The 20,341-nt window shown below is 47.6% G+C and overlaps 1 protein-coding gene across 1 annotated transcript in view; it reads left to right on the top strand.

Annotated features, from left to right (window-relative positions):
• The window catches only part of acss2l (acyl-CoA synthetase short chain family member 2 like), a 274,646-nt gene that overhangs the window by 233,366 nt on the left and 20,939 nt on the right, over positions 1-20,341 (top strand). The window contains exons 5-11 of the mRNA XM_072468352.1: positions 397-469; positions 632-707; positions 1,264-1,357; positions 4,211-4,348; positions 6,671-6,841; positions 9,091-9,224; positions 12,267-12,399. Of these exons, the coding sequence (XP_072324453.1) occupies positions 397-469; positions 632-707; positions 1,264-1,357; positions 4,211-4,348; positions 6,671-6,841; positions 9,091-9,224; positions 12,267-12,399 (819 nt within the window). The remainder of the gene's footprint in view (positions 1-396; positions 470-631; positions 708-1,263; positions 1,358-4,210; positions 4,349-6,670; positions 6,842-9,090; positions 9,225-12,266; positions 12,400-20,341) is intronic.

The following is a 20,341-nucleotide window of genomic DNA, read 5'->3' as shown; positions in this document are numbered from 1 at the left end:
ATTCATCTCAGGAGGTGCCCGGTTAATCGCCTAACAAGTGACTTAGCTTTACTGCTGGCGTGTTCTAACTGGCTCTTCAGTTGTGCAGGAAGGAAATTTGTGGAAATTTTACAAAATGTTGTGAAGTGAGGGGGCAAGTAAATGGGTTCTCATTGAACACATTCCCTAACCTCAAGGAATATTCAGCAGGTATGGCAACATCTGGGTGAGGGAAACTAGAGTCAACAAATCAGAGTAACCACCTTACATCAGAAGATATGAACTTGGATATGGCTTGAGCCACTTTATTTATTCTCATTGGCTATCACGGGCAATGTACTCATTAAAACTGATTAAAGCTTTGTGCTGATTAAACAAAGGAAGTCATTACAGCTGTTTTATGTGTTTGTTATTTAGTTTGCAGGTTTCTCAGCTGAGTCTCTATTTGAGAGAATTTTAGACTCCCAATGCATATTGCTGATTACTGCAGGTAAGAAGCCTCCCTGTTATTCCTGTATAATTATTCACTGTGCGCGCTGAAATCTCCCGACGTATTCTGGTGAATAGTTGTAACGGTTATGCCAGAAAGCTTTGAGCATCAGTATTAGAGAGCCGTGAGACTTCACCCTTCTGTTTTTTTTCTGTCATTTAGATGGCTTCTACAGAGGAGAAAAGCTTGTAAACCTAAAGCAGATCGCAGACGATGCTTTGGAGAAGTGCAAAGACAAGTGAGATTTCTGCCCGAGCACCTTTTCGAGCCTGAGCTCAAGTTACCTTTTGAGCGAAACAACAGTCAGCAAGACCCAGCACTCAGTCCAGGCTGAGCTTTGGCTGATGAAGAGAAGATGGCCCATGGCATGTTTTCCGACAACGGAAGGGGCTTGCCATTGGCCGCCAATGGGATTTTACAGTCCCGCCGATGTGCAGGGCATTTTGCGTGGCTCGCCCGTCCTGCCGCCTGGGGACCCACCTTGTGTGACAGGAAAGTCCTGACAACATGTCCATATCATTGGGAGCAGCTGGGAAAATAAATACCACCTTTGAAACCATGGGCAGTAAAGAGAGTGGCAATGGTGGAGCAGTGATTGTGGCAAAAATTCTCTGTTGGTTCACACTGGCGGATTCTCCGTCCCGCTGAGCTGAATGGAATTTTGGTGAGCGCCAAATTCTCCATTCTCTCTGACAGCGATGGCGGGGTGAATTCCCATTATCTAAGTCCTGCTACAAGTAGAACATATTGCGTTTAAAATACTCATTTACAAGTTAATTTATCATTTATTTCAGGGAGGATTTTGTCGTGAAAAAGTGCATTGTGGTGCAACACCTTGGTGACAAGGTGAAAAACAACCATGGTCAAATTTGCTGTAACATCCTGCAGGTGATTCAATTCAAGAATAACTTGGCTCATGGCTGCTGTCATATACTAATATCGGAAATGTTGGATAGGGAATACCCTGGGAGTTTAGATTTTCATTCTGGGTGGGATTGGTGATGTGATGAGAGATTCGTCCACTGACACCCAAAACCACTTGGAGGAAGCACGCCACCTGCTGGGTGCAGAGGTGGGATGGGTGGAGAGCCGGCCCCGGTGATATGGCACTTGGTACCAGCTGCAAGATAACAAAACACAAAATCGTCCTCTAGTCCTCTTCATCCCCCACACACCTTAATTCCCACACAGTTCCCAAGCCCCCTCCATGCCAACCAATGCCACCTCATGCCTCCTGCCCCATGACCTCTTAAATCCTCCATGCCAACCTCTGCCCCTCCACTAACCTCCATGGCCCATGAGAGTTCCTATATAATGCCAATCCCACCCCGCCTCCCCCCAACCAGCCATCCTTTACCCTTACACCCTCCATGTCAACTCACCCACTATCCACCATGGGCCAGGATCCATGCTAAGAGGAAATAAAATAATGTTCCAAGTGTCTATTCATGAGTTCACGATTTAACAAAAAGCACTCTCATTGATAAAAACCCATTCACTACAATTACATTTCTTCAGCCACTTAATTTATTTTAGCAACAAACATTTGCATTTGTAATCACAATTCAAAGACTTTATAAGCACTTGGAGTTGTCAATCAAACTGTGAACTGTCAGGCACCCCACTATGATAATGATAGGTTGTGAGATCTGTCATGCAGCCCAAATCCTATAATGATAACCCTTTGGTCAATGTCAACAGGCAGAGTGAAATGGCAAGCACTGATTTTTTTAAATCAGCAGGCTGTTTTTTAAAGAATTTGAAGGCCAGGAGATTTAAATCCCTTGATATCTTGACTGTTCCTATGAGCTTTGACATTTTCCTTAACAGCTGCTTTGGCAGCTTTACAGATCAATTGACTGTTTCTTTGACAGCTCCCTTGACAGTTACAATAAGGTTGTCAATTTAATTGAGCGTATTCATGGTGAGTAACTTGGAGGGGAACCTCCAGGTGGTGGGGTTCCTTTGTCCTGGATGGTGTTGAGCTTCTTGAGTTTGTTTGGAGCTGCATTCATCCAGGTAAGTGGAGAGTATTCCATTACACTCCCAAGATGGCGTTGGAGCGTGGCGACTATGCGAGCTCTCTCACACAGATCCTCTTTCTAACCTTGTGTTACCCTATTACGTATTTATTGGCCTTGAAATGGGGTGCAGCTTCAGCAGAATTATATTGCGACTAAAAGGGTTAAATTATGGGGCCAAGTTGCATGGACTACTCTTGTATTCCTTCAAGTATAAAGGATTATACTATGATATAAGGGTTTAGAACGATGAAAGAGTTTGATAGCATAGACAGAGAGAAATAGGGCGGGTTCAAATCGATATGACTCAAAACGAGGCAACTTAATGTGGGAACTTACAATTCAAAATTGAATTGAAACCGGTAACCTTTCATTTTTTTCCAGGTTTAAAATTGTGTTTGTCTCTGTCAGGGTAGGTCTTATGAGGAAAGGTTGAGGGAGCTAGGGCTTTTCTCATTGGAGCGAAGGAGGATGAGAGGCGACTTAATAGAGGTTTATAAGATGATGAGGGGGATAGGTAGAGTGGACGTTCAGAGACTATTTCCTCAGGTGGATGTAGCTGTTACAAGGGGGCGTAACTATAAGGTTCGGGGTGGGAGATACAGGAGGGATGTCCGAGGTAGGTTCTTTACTCAGAGAGTGGTTAGATCGTGGAATGGACTGCCTGCTGTGATCGTGGAGTCGGACACTTTAGGGACTTTCAAGCAGTTATTGGATAGGGACATGGAGCACATCAGAATGACAGGGAGTGGGATAGCTTGATCTTAGTTTCGGACAAAGCTCGGCACAACATCGAGGGCCGAAGGGTCTGTTCTGTGCTGTACTGTTCTATGTTCTATTCAATTTTTACACACATTCACATCTACTTTTAACAATCCAAAGGACAACTTACCTCTCCCCAAGGGTACTTGACCTCTTCCAAAGGTGTCCTTGAACCTATCAAAAGAGTACCCTACCTCTCCAAAGAACTCCACTAACTTGAAACTTTTCCCTGATAGATCTAAAGTGCGCAAGTTGAGTTTTGGACAACCCGTCAGCCAAATTTGGATATGGCTGAAAGCAGTTCCAAATGCATTCAAGGACCATGGATGTGAAAACTACAATCTGCTTCCGTTCCCCAGTCCCTGGAAAAAATGGTGGGCGCCAGTTCAGGTCGGGATGGCTGGAATCAGGGCTGTGGTGCCAAGTTGCCTCAGCTGGAGACCCCATTCTGGCTCTGCAAAAATTCCGGCCTTGGTTATCCAATTGTGGGTGTTAGAACCAGACCTGGTCCTGTTCCTGGCTGTCCTCTACAATACACAACAGGGAGCAAATGTTACTGCATCATGATGTTCAGATCAAATTTCCATTTCTAATCCTGGACCTAGTTGTTGCAGTCTGGTAACCAGGTAACCTGGTACAGACTGGGGATGAGTCAATAAAAATTTGGAATTAAAAGTTTGAAGATGATCATGAAACCATTGTCAATTGTCATAAAAAACATCTGATGTCCCTTAGGGAAGGAAATCTTTACCTGTTCTGGCCTACACGTGACTCCAGACCAGCAGCAATGTTAGTGACTCTTAAATGCCCTCAGGGATGGGCAATAAATGCTGGCCCAGCCAGCGACGCCCACATCCCATGAACGAATAAAGAAATAAATGTTCTGTGATTTAAGCGGAAGCAAAATGGTAAGCTCTGAAATCTGTTAATGCACTAATTCCTTGTGATTTCCTCAAAGTTATTCTGGAACTGTGAAACAGATATGCGCTGGGATGTGCTAATGAAGGATGCCAGTGAGCAGTGTGAGCCAGAATGGGTTGATGCTGAACATCCACTCTTTATCCTCTATACAAGTGGGTCTACTGGGAAACCCAAGGTAAGTCTCCTATCTGCATGAGATCTTCCCCATTGGAGACCACAGGATGCCAATCGATAATATATAATTCTACCTTGCATTGTCACCATATTGAATACAAGACTGATTACTGTGTCACACCTACTATTTTAAACCATTCTTTCCCACAGCCGCGCATGGCTGACTTTTTTGACAGTCTGATCAGTAAGTTTGTGGATGACACCGAGGTTGGTGGAGTGGCAGATAGTGTTGAGAATTGTCAGAAGATACAGCAGGACATAGATTGGAGACTTGGGCAGAGAAATGGCAAATGGAGTTTAATTCGCACAAATGTGAGTTAATGCATTTTGATAGGTCTAACATAGAGGGGAAATATACCGTAAATGGTAAAACGCTTTGGAATATAGAAAGTCAGAGAGATCTGGGCGTGCATCTCCACAGATCTTTGAAGGTGGCAACACAAGTGGTCAAAGTAGTCAAGAAAGCATACGGAATGCCTGCCTTCATTGGACAGGGCACCGAGTATAAAAACTGGCAAGTAATGCTTAAGTTGTGTAGCACCTTGGTAAGGCCGCACTTAAAATATTGCACACAATTCTGGCCGCCACACTACCAGAAGGATGTGGAGGCTTTGGAGAGGGTGCAGAGGAGGAATACCAGGATGTTGCCTCGTATGGAGGGTGTTAGCTATGTGGAGAGGCTGAATAGACTCGGACTGTTTTCATTAGAAAGACGGAGGTTGAGGGGTGACCTGATAGACGTCTACAACATTATGAGGGGCATGGATAGAGTGGATGGGCAGGCACTCTTTCTCAGGGTGGAGGGGTCAGTCACCATGGGCCATAGGTTTAAGGTCCGTGGGACAAAGTTTAGAGGAGATGTGCAAGGCAGGTTTTTTACGCCGAGGGTGGTGAGTGCCTGGAGCGCGTTATCAGGGGAGGTTGTGAAAGCAGATACAATAACGGTGTTCAAAAGGCACCTTGACAAACACATGGATAGGATGGGTATAGAGGGATACGGCACAAGGATGTGCTGAGGGTTTTGGAAAAGGTTGGTATCATGACCGGTACAGGCTTGGAGGGCCGAAGGGCCTGTTCCTGTGCTGTATTGTTCTTTGTTCTTTACTTCCCTCAAACGTTCATTCCTCCTACAAGCTAAAACCCAACTTAATTCACCTCATCACCACTTCCTAATTTAGCTCTTCTTTATCACTGCTCATTTTAACCATGGTGGTTTTGTGCATTACAATCCTTAGTCGTTCCTGTATGGGAATGGTAGTGTAGTGATTTTGTTACTGGATTAGGAATCGTGAGGCCTGCACCCGTGATCTGGAGACATGAGTTGAAATCTCACCACGTCAGCTGGGAACTTAAATCAATTAAATAAATCTGGAATAGTAAAGTAAGTAAAGCGGCCATAGTCTCAGAGGACCATAGGCTGCTTTCCCCTTTGCGGGGGAGAGTTGACTGGTGGTGATTTAATCTGAGGATCACCACACCTCAGGCGAGGGGCAAGGTTGAGAAGGTGGGGCCTTCATGAATAACGTTATGGAATTGAGCCCGTGCTGTTGGCCTCGCTCTGCATCACAAACCAGCCGCCCAGCCAACTGAGCTAAACCTGGTAAATCTGGAATAATGAGCTAATGTCAGTAATGGTGACCACATATAACTATTGGATTGTCATAACAGCCCAAAGAGTTCACTTCAGGGAAGGACATTAACTGGTCTGGGCCTACATGTGACCTCAGGCCAATAGCACTGTGATTAACGCTCCACCTTCCACCCTCCACCTTCTTACGGGTAAGTAGGGATGGGCATTAAATGCTGGCCTATCTAATGAAACTCACATTCCATGAATGAATAAAAGTAGGTGGTCAGTAAATCCCATCTTGTTAATGCAATTTAATATGTTTTCACAAATAAATCTACTACAAAATTTGTACATTTGCAATTTCCTTCCTTTTCTATACCTCAATGACAGTAAGTATTTTATTTAGATCACCCTAACATTTAAGGTGATGTTTGTGAATTGTAAACGTTCCACGTTGTTGCAATCTCTATCTAGGACCGCAGACCCAAATTCTGAGAAGTTCCCAAACACTTAGGCACAGGAGCCTGGGGGTCGGGAGGAATGCGAACTGGCTTATTTACTGTAATTCTGTCAGAGGTTTCATCAATTCTTGCAGCTATTGAGTTATAATCTCCACAGCGAAGAATCACTGACTGCACATTGAGCCAGTGATAATTCAGGGCTAGTCACAGGGCAATAGCATGATTATTACTCAACGAGTCACCGTGAGGTGAACATTACTGATCTTTGCTTTTATTCTTGCTTTCTTTCTAGGGTGTTCTGCACACTGTTGCGGGCTATCTGATTTACACTGCAATCAGTTTTAAATATGTGTTTGACTACCACGATGATGATGTGTATTGGTGCACGGCTGATATTGGATGGATTACTGGACACTCGTATGTAATCTATGGTCCACTGGCAAATGGTGCGACATGTGTTCTAGTGAGTAGAGACAATATTCTGTACACCTTCTGGAGTAGGGAAAATATCCTCAAAAGGTTCATGAAAAGAGTTCATGCAAATCTTGTTAAGGTAATGGGGGGATTTTCTGCTCCCGTTTTCAGACGGGGGCGGGTTTGGCGGCAGGAACACAAAATAATAATAGTCTTTATTAGTATCACAAGTAGGCTTACATTAACACTGCAATGAAGTTACTGTGAAAATCCCCCAGTCACCACATTCCGGCGCCTGTTCGGGTACACGGAGGGAGAATTCAGAATCTCCAAATTACCCAACAGCAAGTCTTTCGGGACTTGTGGGAGGGAACCCACGCATTGTAACTGTGAGTGGGGTGAGTTAAATCGCCTCCTTGGGCTCTGGTGATCAGTGCCCAGTACATCAGTGCCGGTAGATTTATGGGATGAAATAGCACTGAAGGAGGTACTCTACATCTCCCATGAAAACAAAATTAAACATTTTTTAATTGTTAAAAACCAGTTCAAAATTGTCAAAAACCAGCACAACTGACACTGGTGGCTCCGATACACGTGACCAGTTCAAACAGGTGTTGCAGATGCCAATCATTTCCAAGTTTGACCTCTTGTTTCTTAAGAGTGCTCCAGCAGTTTGTAAAGAGATGCAGAGCATGCACAGACTAATCCTAGGGCTGCCTGAAAAGTGCATCCTGTGGAACCTGGATGTCAGTGGAGGAGCTGCGGTATGGAGGGGCAAGATTTAGAGTAGATGTACGAGGCAAGTTTTTTACGCAGAGGGTAGTGGGTGCCTGGAACTCGCTACCGGAGGAGGTAGTGGAAGCAGGGACGATAGGGACATTTAAGGGGCATCTTGACAAATATATGAATAGGATGGGAATAGAAGGATACGGACCCAGGAAGTGTAGAAGATTGTAGTTTAGTCGGGCAGCATGGTCGGCACGGGCTTGGAGGGCCGAAGGGCCTGTTCCTGTGCTGGACATTTCTTTGTTCTTTGTTCTTTGTTCTTCCCACAATCCTCAATTTTCAACTGCTGCCTGTCTGTACTTCAGGTGAGAAACATTAGTTGAAAATGGCCGCCATCATTCAGAAGGACTGTTGGGGAAGTCTGAGGCAACACCCCAATGTGTGCCGTATCCTCTTTAATTAAATTCCTATGAAATTAAATTTTAAATTAAATTTCTATATAGAATATAATGAATCCATAGAATCCCTACAGTGTAGAAGGAGGTAATTCGGCCTACCGAGTCCGCACCGACCTTTGGAAAGAGCACCCTAACGAGTCTCACTTCCCCGCCCAATCCCCATAACCTTTAATCTCACCTAACCTGTGCATCTTTGGAACACTAAGAGGCAACTTGGCCAATCCACCTAACCTGCACATCTTTATGCTTCATTTCTTTTAAATAATAGAAACTGTTTTATTAACTGCCTTATCGCATCTTCCGACCATAAAAAGTCAGACAAGGAACAGGGGAACATTAAAGAATATGTGATATAATAGCAAAATTCTGCAGATGCTGGAAATTTGAAAAACAAAACCGGAAAGTGCTGTAAAATCTCCTCGGCATCTGTGAAAAGAGAGACAGAATTAACGCTTCGAATTCAACGTGCCCCCTCTCTGAGGAAGAGTCAGATTGGGCTCCAACATTGGCCGGGGTTTTCCTGCGGCAGATGCGGCAAGCCATTGGCTGCTTGCGGGATCTTCCAGTCCTGCAGAAGTCGACGGGAGGCCTTCGCAATAACAGAGTCAGTAACAGCGTCGCATTTATCTTTTTCATCTCCTTGGATCTCTCTGTGCCGCACCCAATTGTTTGAGAGACAGCGAGAGAACAGGCAGCCAGCCTGATCCCAGTGTTTGGCAAATCAGCTCCTAAATCACAGAATAACACAGTGCAGAAGAGGCCAATCGACCCATCGGGTCTGAACCGACCCATGAAAAGCACCTGACCTACCTACCTAATCCCCTTTGCCAGCACTTGGCCCATAGCCTTGAATGTTATGACGTGCCAAAATATGCAGAGCTACATGAGAAGATGTGCTGGTAAAAAGGGAGAAGGTGCTTCGCCTTACACTTTTCCCTCCAAATCTGTGAGTGTCGCTGGCGAGGCCAACATTTTGCCCATCCTTACTGCCTGGAGTCTGGAGCTACCCCAGGAGCCTAGCAACAAAACTGAAGGACAGAGCTGGCAGATTTGAGAAAGATAAAAATGTATAGTGCATGAATTTACATTTTCAGTAACTTTCTTTCCATTTCAGTTTGAAGGTCTGCTGCTGTATCCACATGTTGGGAGACTGTATGAAATGATTGAAAAGTACAAAGTGACAAAGCTCTACACAGCGCCCACAGTCATTAGAATGCTCATGAAGTTTGGAGAGGAACCTGTGAGAAAGTAAGAAAGTTAGAAATGGGATTTGAAATATCCACTTGTGTGTATGATACATTTACCTCGAGCAGTAAAATAAAGTTTCCAAGTAGTGTCATTGGGTTAAAGGTTAAAGTGTTCTCAGGACCCATGCCCTCGGTTATTGTCATTTTCATGGTTTAGAGTACTTTGTCGGCTGATCGAATGAAGGGAGATGGTGCCGTAGTGGTAATGTCACCGGGCTTGTAATCTAGAGCAGTGATTGTCAAACTCAGGGGCGCGACCCGCGGGTGGGTCGTGGGCGGGTGCCGGGAGGGTCGCAGAGCCGTCCTTCGCGGCGCTCCCGATCGCGCAAATCTGAGCGCAGCAGCCGGCTTTTCATAACGCCGGCTGCAAGCGGCCTTCAAAATGGCCACGAACATGTAAAAAAAAAATGCAGCCGCATTGCGCATGCACGCCTGATCATCGGTGCGCATGCGCATAACCGGTGATCGGGCACGCATGTGTAGTGCGGCCACTTTTTCTTTTTAAATGGTCGCAGCTTTTTGTTTTCCAAGTTCGGGGGGGGGGGGGGGCGGTTTATTCATTTCATTCATTGAATTTTTATTTTGTTCATTTATTTTATTCATTTTATTTTTATTTTCTTTTACAAGTTCGGGGGGGGGGGTTTATTTGATAAAATTTTACAGGAAAAAATGCACAACTTTAGGCAGATGGAGACTCCATACTTTCCGACACCGGAAGGCTTCACCTTCATCCAACAGGTTCCATTGGAGGAGCGTGTACGAGGGCCAAAGGGCCAAAATCATTTCCTCCATTTTTGTCAGCAGCAAACAAGGTAAGGGAAAATGGTGGGTCGCGCAGGTCGGCGGGCGTGGGTCGCAAAGGTCGGCCGGCATGGGTCACGAAGGTCGGCCAGGTTGGGTCCCGAAGGTTGGCTGGTTGGTAAAAATGCGTACCCGGAAAAAAAGTTTGAAGAACACTGATCTAGAGGCCCAGCCTAATGTTCAGGGGACACAGGTTTAAACCGCACCATGGCAGCTGATGGAATTTGGATTCAATGAATAAAATCTGGAATATAAAGCTAGTCTCAGCAATGGTTGACCAGCAATTGTCATAAAAACCCATCTGGTCCCAACGATGTCTCCTTGAGGAAGGAAATCTGCTGTCCTCATCTGGTCTGGCCTACGTGACTGCAGACCCACACAGCAACTCTTAACTGCCCTCTGAAATGGCCGAGCGAGTCATTCAGACCAAGGGGCAATTAGGGATGGGCAACAAAGGATGGGCCTGGCCAGCGATGCCCACATCCCGTGAATAAAAATAAAGGGCTCTTGTATTCTCCCTTCACTGTGTGTGCAGCATGAACACTATGATGGAGTGGCTGAGCCCAACGTCCTGTTTCAGGTTGACGGTGGATATTTGTATTGGATCTCTCTAAAGCCTTGTTTTATTTTAAATAACCATTGCAATTTCCATAAATAAATTAACTGTTCATGATGATGATGATGCTGTTTTCCAAGCTTCGGTTTCAGTGGGGGAGGGGTTCATCAAGGTTCTAAAAACTCTGATGCTTTCTACGAACAAGCTCGAGTGCTGTCAGGTCTACAACAGCGGCCCTGTTGGGGGTCGCTATTTTAGCGGCCGTCTCTATTTCTTTCTCGATGTGGAGATGCGGGCGTTGGACTGGGGTGAGCATAGTAAGAAGTCTTACAACACCAGGTTAAAGTCCAACAGGTTTGTTTCAAATCACGAGTTTTCGGAACACTGCTCCTTCCTCAGGTGAATGAAGGGGTAAGTTCCAGAAACATATATATAGACAAAGTCAAAGATGCAAGACAATGCTTTGAATGCGAGCATTTGCAGGTATTAATTAAGACTTAATTACCTGCAAATGCTCGCATTCAAAGCATTGTCTTGCATCTTTGACTTTGTCTATATATATGTTTCTGGAACATACATACCCCTTCATTCACCTGAAGAAGGAGCAGTGCTCCGAAAGCTAGTGATTCTAAAACAAACCTGTTGGACTTTAACCTGGTGTTGTAAGACTTCTTACATTTTCTTTCTCAGTGGTCTGTCTGCAATTAAGAAGAATTGCTACGCTTTTCAGTCTTCCTCTCTCCTTTTGACCACTCTTCGCCTTTTCATTTGCTCTTCCTTCCTTTTTCCCCCAACCTTCCCCCTTCCTCTCCTCGCAGAGGTACTGAGATTGCCAAACCAGCTCATCCAAGTGAGCTGAGGCAGTGGGTGGCAAGAGGCTACTCCACTAAGAGGGCATCTCGGTGAGCTTATGTAAATGTCCTTACACGTTTTGTTTTCCTCAGCAGAAATCGCTGCTTGGTAATCGGCTGTGGGAATCCTGATTTCGACCCATGAGAAATCTCTCAAGTGTTTGTTTTTTTGTCAGGCTGCCACTGGCCAACAATTTCAGAACCTGTGCAGTTTGTGTACAAGAGAGGTTAAAGATATTCCAGTAAGCTAAAAGATACTTTTGTAACAACTATTTAGCAATTTTGTTTTTATCATAATTACCATTTGTTAACAAATTCTGACATCTCTTAGAAACATGTTTGATGCCACCAAAAGTGGCTTTGTGCAATATGAAGATCGGCACTACAAAGCTGAAGTTTAGTCCTGATATTTATTATTTGTGAGGAGAACATTTAAAACAAACACCCTGGCCCATTAAAATAATTTATAAAGTTCTGAAGTTATACCTAAAAAGTGAATCCCATCTTTCCATTTCAGCGCTGGCTGACTGACCCTGTTTTTAATTCCCAATGTTTTCTTTCCCCTCTATTGCAGACTTTGCACGAATATCGTAAACAGCTGATGAAAGGGTATTTAAAACATTAACTTGTCTTTTCTCTTTCAGTTTCAGATGGACCTTCGGATTACCAGTATTTTGATGTTTTGTTTAAGTTTCCAGTTGAAGGTTTTTTTTTTACCCCACCTCCTCCTATGAAATCTCTGTTGTATCGCAGCTTATAATTTTGGGTGTTTTGCATGATTTACAAATCCTTCCTTCCCCTCCGTCAGAAGTTCTTTTTCTCTTGACTGCTTCAGGTTCAATCTCAGGTCTTTGAAGATCCTGGGCTGTGCTGGAGAGCCCATTAACCCAGAGGCCTGGACGTGGTATTATAACGTCATCGGGAATGGGCAGTGTCCCATCATAGATACCTTTTGGCAGACTGAAACGGTAAGCATTCCTGTTAAAGAGCTATCCTCAGAGTTACGTTTAAGAAGGAAGGGACTCAAAAAGAGTGGCATGGTTTTTTCATCCCTGTGATGTGGCATTCAAGGAAGGCAGGGCATTTCGTTCTGACATGACTGCATCCTCGGAACCGAAACTGTTGTGGAATAAGTGACTTTGTTTGCTGGATTCCCTGCCTATTGACTGTGAGTTAATGCAACATTATGGATAGTGTCAGGGACATCACCAATGTTTAAAGATTTCCATTCCTGGCCTCGAGGTTTGCTCGTGTCACACGGGAGGGTTTAAATAGTATGGCAGGGGGGTGGGTACCGGAGCAATAGGTCAGAAGGTGAAAAAATTGAGGGAGAACTAGGAAATAGGGCCACTATGGCTCTGAGGAAGTGCAGGCAGGGAGATGTTGCTGAAAACAGCAGGACTGGTGGCCTGAAATGAAATGAAAACCGTTTATTGTCACAAGTAGGCTTCAAATGAAGTTACTGTGAAAAGCTCCTAGTTGCCACATTCTGGCACCTGTTCAGGGAGGCTGGTACGGGAATTGAACCGTGCTGCTGGCCTGCCTTGGTCTGCTTTAAAACCCAGCTCTTTAGCCCTGTGCTAAACCAGCCCCAAAGTGCATATGTTTTAATGCAAGAAGTATAACAGGTAAGGCAGATGAACTTAGAGCTTAGATTAGTACTTGGAACTGTGATGTTGTTGCCATTACAGAGACCTGGTTGAGGGAAGGACAGGATTGGCTGCGAAACATTCCAGGATTTAGATGTTTCAGGCGGGATAGAGGGGGAGGTAAAAGGGGTGGAGGAGTTGAGCTCCTGGTTAGGGAGGATATCACAGCTGTACTGCGGGAGGACACCTCAGAGGGCAACGAGGCTATATGGGTAGAGATCAGGAATAAGAAGGGTGCAGTCACAATGTTGGGGTTTATTACAGGCCTCCCAACAGCCAGCGGGAGATAGAGGAGCAGATAGGTAGACAGATTTTGGAAAGGAGTAAAAGCAACAGGGTTGTTGTGATGGGAGATTTTAACTTCCCCAATATTGACTGGGACTCACTTAGTGCTAGGGGCTTGGACGGGCAGAGTTTGTAAGGAGCATCCAGGAGGGCTTCTTAAAACAATATGTAGATAGTCCAACTAGGGAAGGGGCTGTACTGGACCTGGTATTGGGGAATGAACCCGGCCAGGTGGTAGAAGTTTCAGTAGGGGAGCATTTCGGTAACAGTGACCACAATTCAGTAAGTTTTAAAGTGCTGGTGGACAAGGATAAGAGTGGTCCTGGGGTGAATGTGTTAAATTGGGGGAAGGCTAATTGTAACAATATTAGGCGGGAACTGAAGAACATAGATTGGGGGCGGATGTTTGAGGGTAAATCAACATCTGACATGTGGGAGGCTTTCAAATGTCAGTTGAAAGGAATTCAGGACCGGCATGTTCCTGTGCGGAAGAAGGATAAATATGGCAAATTTCACGATCCTTGGATAATGAGGGATATTGTAGGCCTCGTCAAAAAGAAAAAGGAGGCATTTGTCAGGGCTAGAAGGCTGGGAACAGACAAAGCCTGTGTGGAATATAAGGAAAGTAGGAAGGAACTTAAGCATAAGCAAGAAATCAGGAGGGCTAAAAGGGTCACGAATAGTTATTGGCAAATAGGCTTAAGGAAAATCCCAAGGTTTTTTTTATTTAATAAACATTTTATTGAGGTATTTTTGGTTTTACAACAACAAAATAAACAATGTACATGAAACTATAAACATAGTGCAAAAGCCGTCTCCCTCCCTTACAGGTCCCACCTTTATTAACCCCCTACTCTAAGCTAAACTAACCCCCCCCCCCTTCTGCTGACGATTAATTTTCCGCAAAGAAGTCGATGAACGGCTGCCACCTCCGGGCGAACCCTAACATTGACCCTCTCATGGCGAACTTGATTTTCCCCAAACAGAGAAAGCTAGCCATGTCAGATAGCCAGGTTTCCGACTTCGGGGGCTTTGTGTCCCTCCATGCTTATAATATCCGTCTCCGGGCTACCAGGGAAGCAAAGGCCAGAACGTCTGCCTCTTTCTCCTCCTGGATTCCCGGATCTTCCGACACCACGAAAATCGCCACCTCTGGACTCGGTGCCACCCTTGATTTTAGCACCTTGGACATGACATCCGCAAACCCCTGCTAAAATCCCCTAAGCTTTGCATATGTCCAGAACATATGGACATGGTTCGCTGGCCCACCCGCACACTTTGCACACCTGTCTTCCACCCCAAATAATCTGCTCATCTGGGCCACTGTCATGTGTGCCCGGTGAACAACCTTAAATTGTATCAGGCTGAGCCTGGCACATGTTGCGGACGCGTTGATTCTACTCAACGCGTCTGCCCATAGACCATCCTCTATCTCACCTACCAACTCCTCTTCCCACTTGCGCTTCAGCTCCTCGGTCTGCATCTCCTCTGACCCCATAAGTTCCTTGTAAATGTCAGAGACGCTCCCTTCTCCCACCCACCCTCTGGAAACTACACTATCCTGTATCCCTCTTGGTGGTAGGAGCGGGAAGGCTGAAACCTGTCTACGTAGGAAGTCCCGCACCTGCAGATACCTGAATTTGTTTCCTCTCGCCAATCCAAACTTCTCCTCCAACGCCCTCATACTCAGAAAGCTCCCCTCTATAAACATATCCCACATCCTCTCAATCCCTGCTCTCTGCCATCTCCGAAACCCCCCACCCATACTTTCCGGGGCAAACTGGTGATTAATACAGATTGGAGACCAAACCGATGCTCCCTCTGCTCCCACATGTCTCCTCCACTGCCCCCAGGCTCTCAGGGTTGCCACCACCTCGGGGCTGGTGGAGTACCGTGCTGGCGGGAACGGCAGAGGCGCCGTTACCAACGCCCCCAAACTGGTGCCCTTGCATGAAGCCGCCTCCATACGCTCCCATGCTGACCCTCCCCCTACCACCCACTTCCTGAACATGGCTATATTTGCCGCCCAATAGTAGTTACTGAAGTTTGGCAGCGCCAGCTCGCCCTCTCTCTGGCTCCGCTCAAGCATCACCTTCCTTACTCGCAGGGTCTTGCCCGCCCATACACAGCCAGTGATCACCTTGTTGACCCGTTTAAAAAAGGAACGTGGAATAAAGATGGGGAGACACTAAAGCACAAACAGGAATCTCGGGAGGACCGTCATCTTCACCGTCTGCATCCTCCCAGCCAGTGACAACGGAAGCGCTCCCCATCTCCATAAATCGTCCTTCATTTGGTCTACTAGTCGGGCCAGATTTAGTTTGTGCAGCCGTTCCCATTCCCATGCCACTTCGATGCCTAGATACCTAAAGCTGCCCCCTTCTACTCCGAACGGCAGCTTCCCCAATCGCCTCTCCTGTCCCCTCGCCTGGACTGCAATCATCTCACTTCAGGATCAGCGAAATCGTGGCCTGTGACATCGTCGGGGGAAGCACCCCTCTCTCCCTTGCCTCATTGAATGTCCTCATCAACAACGGTCCAAATATCCCAGAGAACTTTTTGTAGAACTCCACTGGGTACCCGTCCGGCCCCGGGGCTTTACCCGACTGCATGGCCTTCAGACCCTCCGCCATCTCTTCCAACCCGATCGGGGCCCCCAGCCTTTCTACCAGCTCCCCGTCCACCTTCAGGAAGTTCAGCCCCCCTCGGAAGTGCCTCATCCCCTCCAGCCCCGTTAGGGGTTCCAACCTGTACAGCCTACTATAAAACTCCTGAAACGCCTTTACACCCCTGCTGAGTCTCACACCAGGTTCCCGTCTCCATCCTTTACTTTCCCTATCTCCCTGGCTGCCTCCCTCTTCCCAAGCTGCTGTGCAAGCATTCTGCTGGCCTTCTCTCCATGTTCATAAATCGCCCCCCTCGCCTTTCTCAGCTGCTCTACCGCCTTCCCTGTAGTTAACAAGCCGAACTCCGCCTGTAGCCTCCACCGTTCCCTTAAAAGCCCTACCTCTGGGGTCTCCACATACCTCCTATCGATCTGTAGTATCTCTTTTACCAGTCGGTCCGTCTCTGCCCTGTCCACCTTCTCCCTATGGGCCCTTATCGTGATCAGCTCCCCTCATAACCACCACCTTCAATGCCTCCCAGACCACCGCTGCCGAAACTTCCCCGTGTCGTTGACTTCCAGGTAATTCTGAATACATTTCCTCAGCCGCCTGCACACCTCATCATCCGCTAAAAGACCCACGTCTAACCTCCAGTGCGGGCGCTGGTTACTGTCTTTACTAACCTGCAGGTCAACCCAGTGTGGAGCATGGTCTGAGACTGTAATCGCCGAGTACCTCGTGTCCACCACCCCCGTCAGTAAAGCCCCGCTCAGAATAAAGAAATCAATCCGGGAGTACACTTTATGCACGTGAGTAGAAGGAGAACTCCTTCACCCTCGGCTGCCCAAATCTCCATGGGTCCATCCCCCCCCCATCAGCTCCATGAACCCTTTTAGTTCCTTTCCCATTGCTGGCACCCTGCCCGTTTTCGAGCTTGACCGGTCCAAGCCAGGGTCAATAACTGTGCTGGGCCCTCCCATGACCAACCTGTGCGAGTCCAGGTCCGGTATCTTCCCCAGCGTCCTCTTTATAAACTCCACATCATCCCAATTTGGCGCATACACATTTACTCATACCACCTGCACCCCCTCCAATTTCCCACTGACCATAATGTACCGACCTCCCACATCCAAATCTATTCTACCCGCCTCAAACAACACCCGCTTGTTGATCAGGACAATGTAAATCGATCCCTTTGATAATCCTAACATCTGCTCACCCCCCGCTGTGAGCTGGCCCGCCCAGCTAGCTTGGTGGCCCCCACCCCTGGTGCCAGAAAGTCCCCCACCTATTGTTCCCTCCCCACCCTCTCCCCCGCTCATGCACACATATTCCAATGACAAACAATCCCAACACAATTGCCCGACAGAGAAAAAAAACGCGAAACAAAGAAAAGATCAAGCAAGAGATCCAACATCTAAGCAAACACACCTCCATCCCGCAACAGAGCAATTGTAAACTTTAACTCACTCAGCTCTCCAACTGGCCCAAAATCAATACAGAAGGCAATACAAATAGCATCCGAAAAACGAGAAACTTTTTTAAAACATGAACGTTGCAGCAAAGTTCAAAAGTTCTCAGTCCACCACCAGTCCTTTCCTTTTTGCAGTCCAGCGCTTCCTCAGGTGACTCAAAATAAAAGTGTTGTTCTTCATACGTGACCACAGACGGACCGAATACAGCAGTCCGAACCTCACCTTTTTCTTAAAATGGGTCGGCCTGGGGAGAAATTCTCCGTAATCGGCGCGATGTCTGCCGACCGGCGCCAAAAACGGCGCAAATCAGTCCGGCATCGCGCCGCCCCAAAGGTGCGGAATCCTCCGCATCTTGACTGGCCGAGCCCTAACCTTGAGGGGCTAGGCCCGCGCCGGACTGATTTCCGCCCCGCCAGCTGGCGAGAAAGGCCTTTGGTGCCCCGCCAGCTGGCGCGGAAATGACATTGCCGGGCGGCGAAAGCGCGGGAGCATCAGCGGCCGCTCATGGCATCCCCGCGCATGCGCAGTGGAGGGAGTCTCTTCCGCCTCCGCCATGGTGGAGACCGTGGCGAAGGCGGAAGGAAAAGAGTGCCCCCACGGCACAGGCCCGCCCACGGATCGGTGGGCCCCGATCGCGGGCCAGGCCACCGTGGGGGCACCCCCCGGAGCCAGATCGCCCCTCGTGCCCCCAAGGACCCTGGAGCCCGCCCGCGCCACCTTTTCCCGCCGGTAAGAGAGGTGGTTTAATCCACGCCGGCGGGACAGGCATTCTAGCAGCGGGACGTCGGCCCATCCGGGCCGGAGAATCGCCGGGGGGGGGCCCGCCAACCGGCGTGGCGCGATTCCTGCCCCCGCCGAATCTCCGGTGCCGGAGAATTCGGCAACCGGCGGGAGCAGGATTCACGCCAGCCCCCGGTGATTCTCCGACCTGGCGGGGGGTCGGAGATTCTCGCCCCCTCTGGTTAAAGCCCGCTCTTCTCCTGGCCACCTCCGCACTCAGGTCCTGATACATCCGCAGGATATTGTTGTCCCATTTCCAGCTCCATGTCTGCTTGGCCCAATGTAAAATGCGTTCCTTATCCAAGTACATGTGGAATCTCACCATCATTGCCCTCGGTGGGGGTGGGGGGTCTCCCATTCGCGGCTTCCTCGCGGGCGCTCTGTGAGCCCTGTACACCTCCAAAGATCGGGAGAATGCCCCATCCCCCAGCAGCTTCTCGAACATGTCCGCTATGTATGCCCCAGCGTCCACTCCTTCGTACCCGTCCGGGAGCCCAACGATTCTCATGTTCTGCCGGCGGGACCTGTTCTCTAGGTCCTCCACCTTCTCCAGGATCCTTTTCTACTGGTCTCTTAACATCTCCACCTCCACCTCCAGCGCTGTTTGATGTCCCTCCTGGTCAGCCAGCGCCTTCTCTACCTTCTGGATCGCCCGATCTTGGGCATCCAATCTGAGCTCCAGCCGCGCAATTGACTCTTTAATTGGGTCCAAGCAGTCCCGTTTCTGCTTGGTGAAGCCCTCCTGGATAACTTGCATCAGCTGCTCCATTGACCGCTGGGTCGATGAGCCAGAGGTCCGGTCCTCCGCCATGCTTCCACCTGCAGCCGCTTCAGCCCAAGCCTGCTCCTTTCGTCTGTTTCTGCCTTTACGAGCTCTTCTAGTCCTCCTCTCCATGCAGTGATGAGGGAATTCAGTAGACAATTGCTTCTGTCATCAATTTTTCAATTCAAGTCCGGTAAAAAATCGGGGGAAAAGGTCCAAAGGTCCGACCCGAGCGGGAGCCACCAAATGTGCGACATACTCCTTCATAGCCACCACCGGAAGTCTCATCCCAAGGCTTTTTACACGTACATAAAAAGCAAGAGGGTAGCCAGGGAAAGGGTTGGCCCACTGAAGGATAGGCAAGGGAATCTATGTGGAGCCAGAGGAAATGGGCGAAGTACTAAATGAATACTTTGCATCAGTATTCACCAAAGAGAAAGAATTGGTGGACGTTGAGTCTGGAGAAGGGTGTGTAGATAGCCTGGGTCACATTGAGATCCACAAAGACGAGGTGTTGCATGTCTTGAAAAATATTAAGGTGGATAAGTCCCTAAGGCCTGATGGGATCTACCCCAGAATACTGAAGGAGGCTGGAGAGGAAATTGCTGAGGCCTTGACAGAAATCTTTGGATCCTCACTGTCTTTAGGTGATGTCCCGGAGGACTGGAGAATAGCCAATGTTGCTCCTTTGTTTAAGAAGGGTAGCAAGGATAATCCAGGGAACTACAGGCCGGTGAGCCTTATGTCAGTGGTAGGGAAATTACTGGAGAGAATTCTTCGAGTCAGGATCTACTCCCATTTGGAATTAGCGAGAGGCAGCACGGTTCTGTGAAGGGGAGGTCGTGTCTCACTAACTTGATAGAGTTTTTCGAGGAGGTCACAAAGATGATTGATGCAGATAGGGCAGTGGATGTTGTCTATATGGACTTCAGTAAGGCCTTTGACAAGGTCCCTCATGGTAGACTGGTTCAAAAGGCGAAGTCACACAGGATCAGAGGTGAGCTGGCACGATGGATACAGAACTGGTTAGGTCATAGAAGGCAGAGAGTAGCAATGGAAGGGTGCTTTTCTGATTGGAAGGCTGTGGTTAGTGATGTTCCACAGGGGTCAGTGCTGGGACCTTTGCTGTTCGTAGTATATATAAATGATTTGGAGGAAAATGTAACTGGTCTGATTAGTAAGTTTGCGGACGACACAAAGGTTGGTGGAATTGCGGATAGCGATGAGGACTGTCAGAGGATACAGCAGGATTTAGATCATTTGGAGACTTGGTTGGCGAGATGCCAGATGGAGTTTAATCCGGACAAAACTGAGGTAATGCATTTTGGAAGGTGTCATACAGGTAGGGAATA

The sequence above is a fragment of the Scyliorhinus torazame genome, chromosome 11, assembly GCF_047496885.1.
Source record: "Scyliorhinus torazame isolate Kashiwa2021f chromosome 11, sScyTor2.1, whole genome shotgun sequence".
In the NCBI taxonomy this organism is placed as follows: Eukaryota; Metazoa; Chordata; class Chondrichthyes; order Carcharhiniformes; family Scyliorhinidae; genus Scyliorhinus; species Scyliorhinus torazame.
Note: the sequence above shows the minus strand (reverse complement) of the source record. Positions and strands in the feature narration are given on the sequence as shown.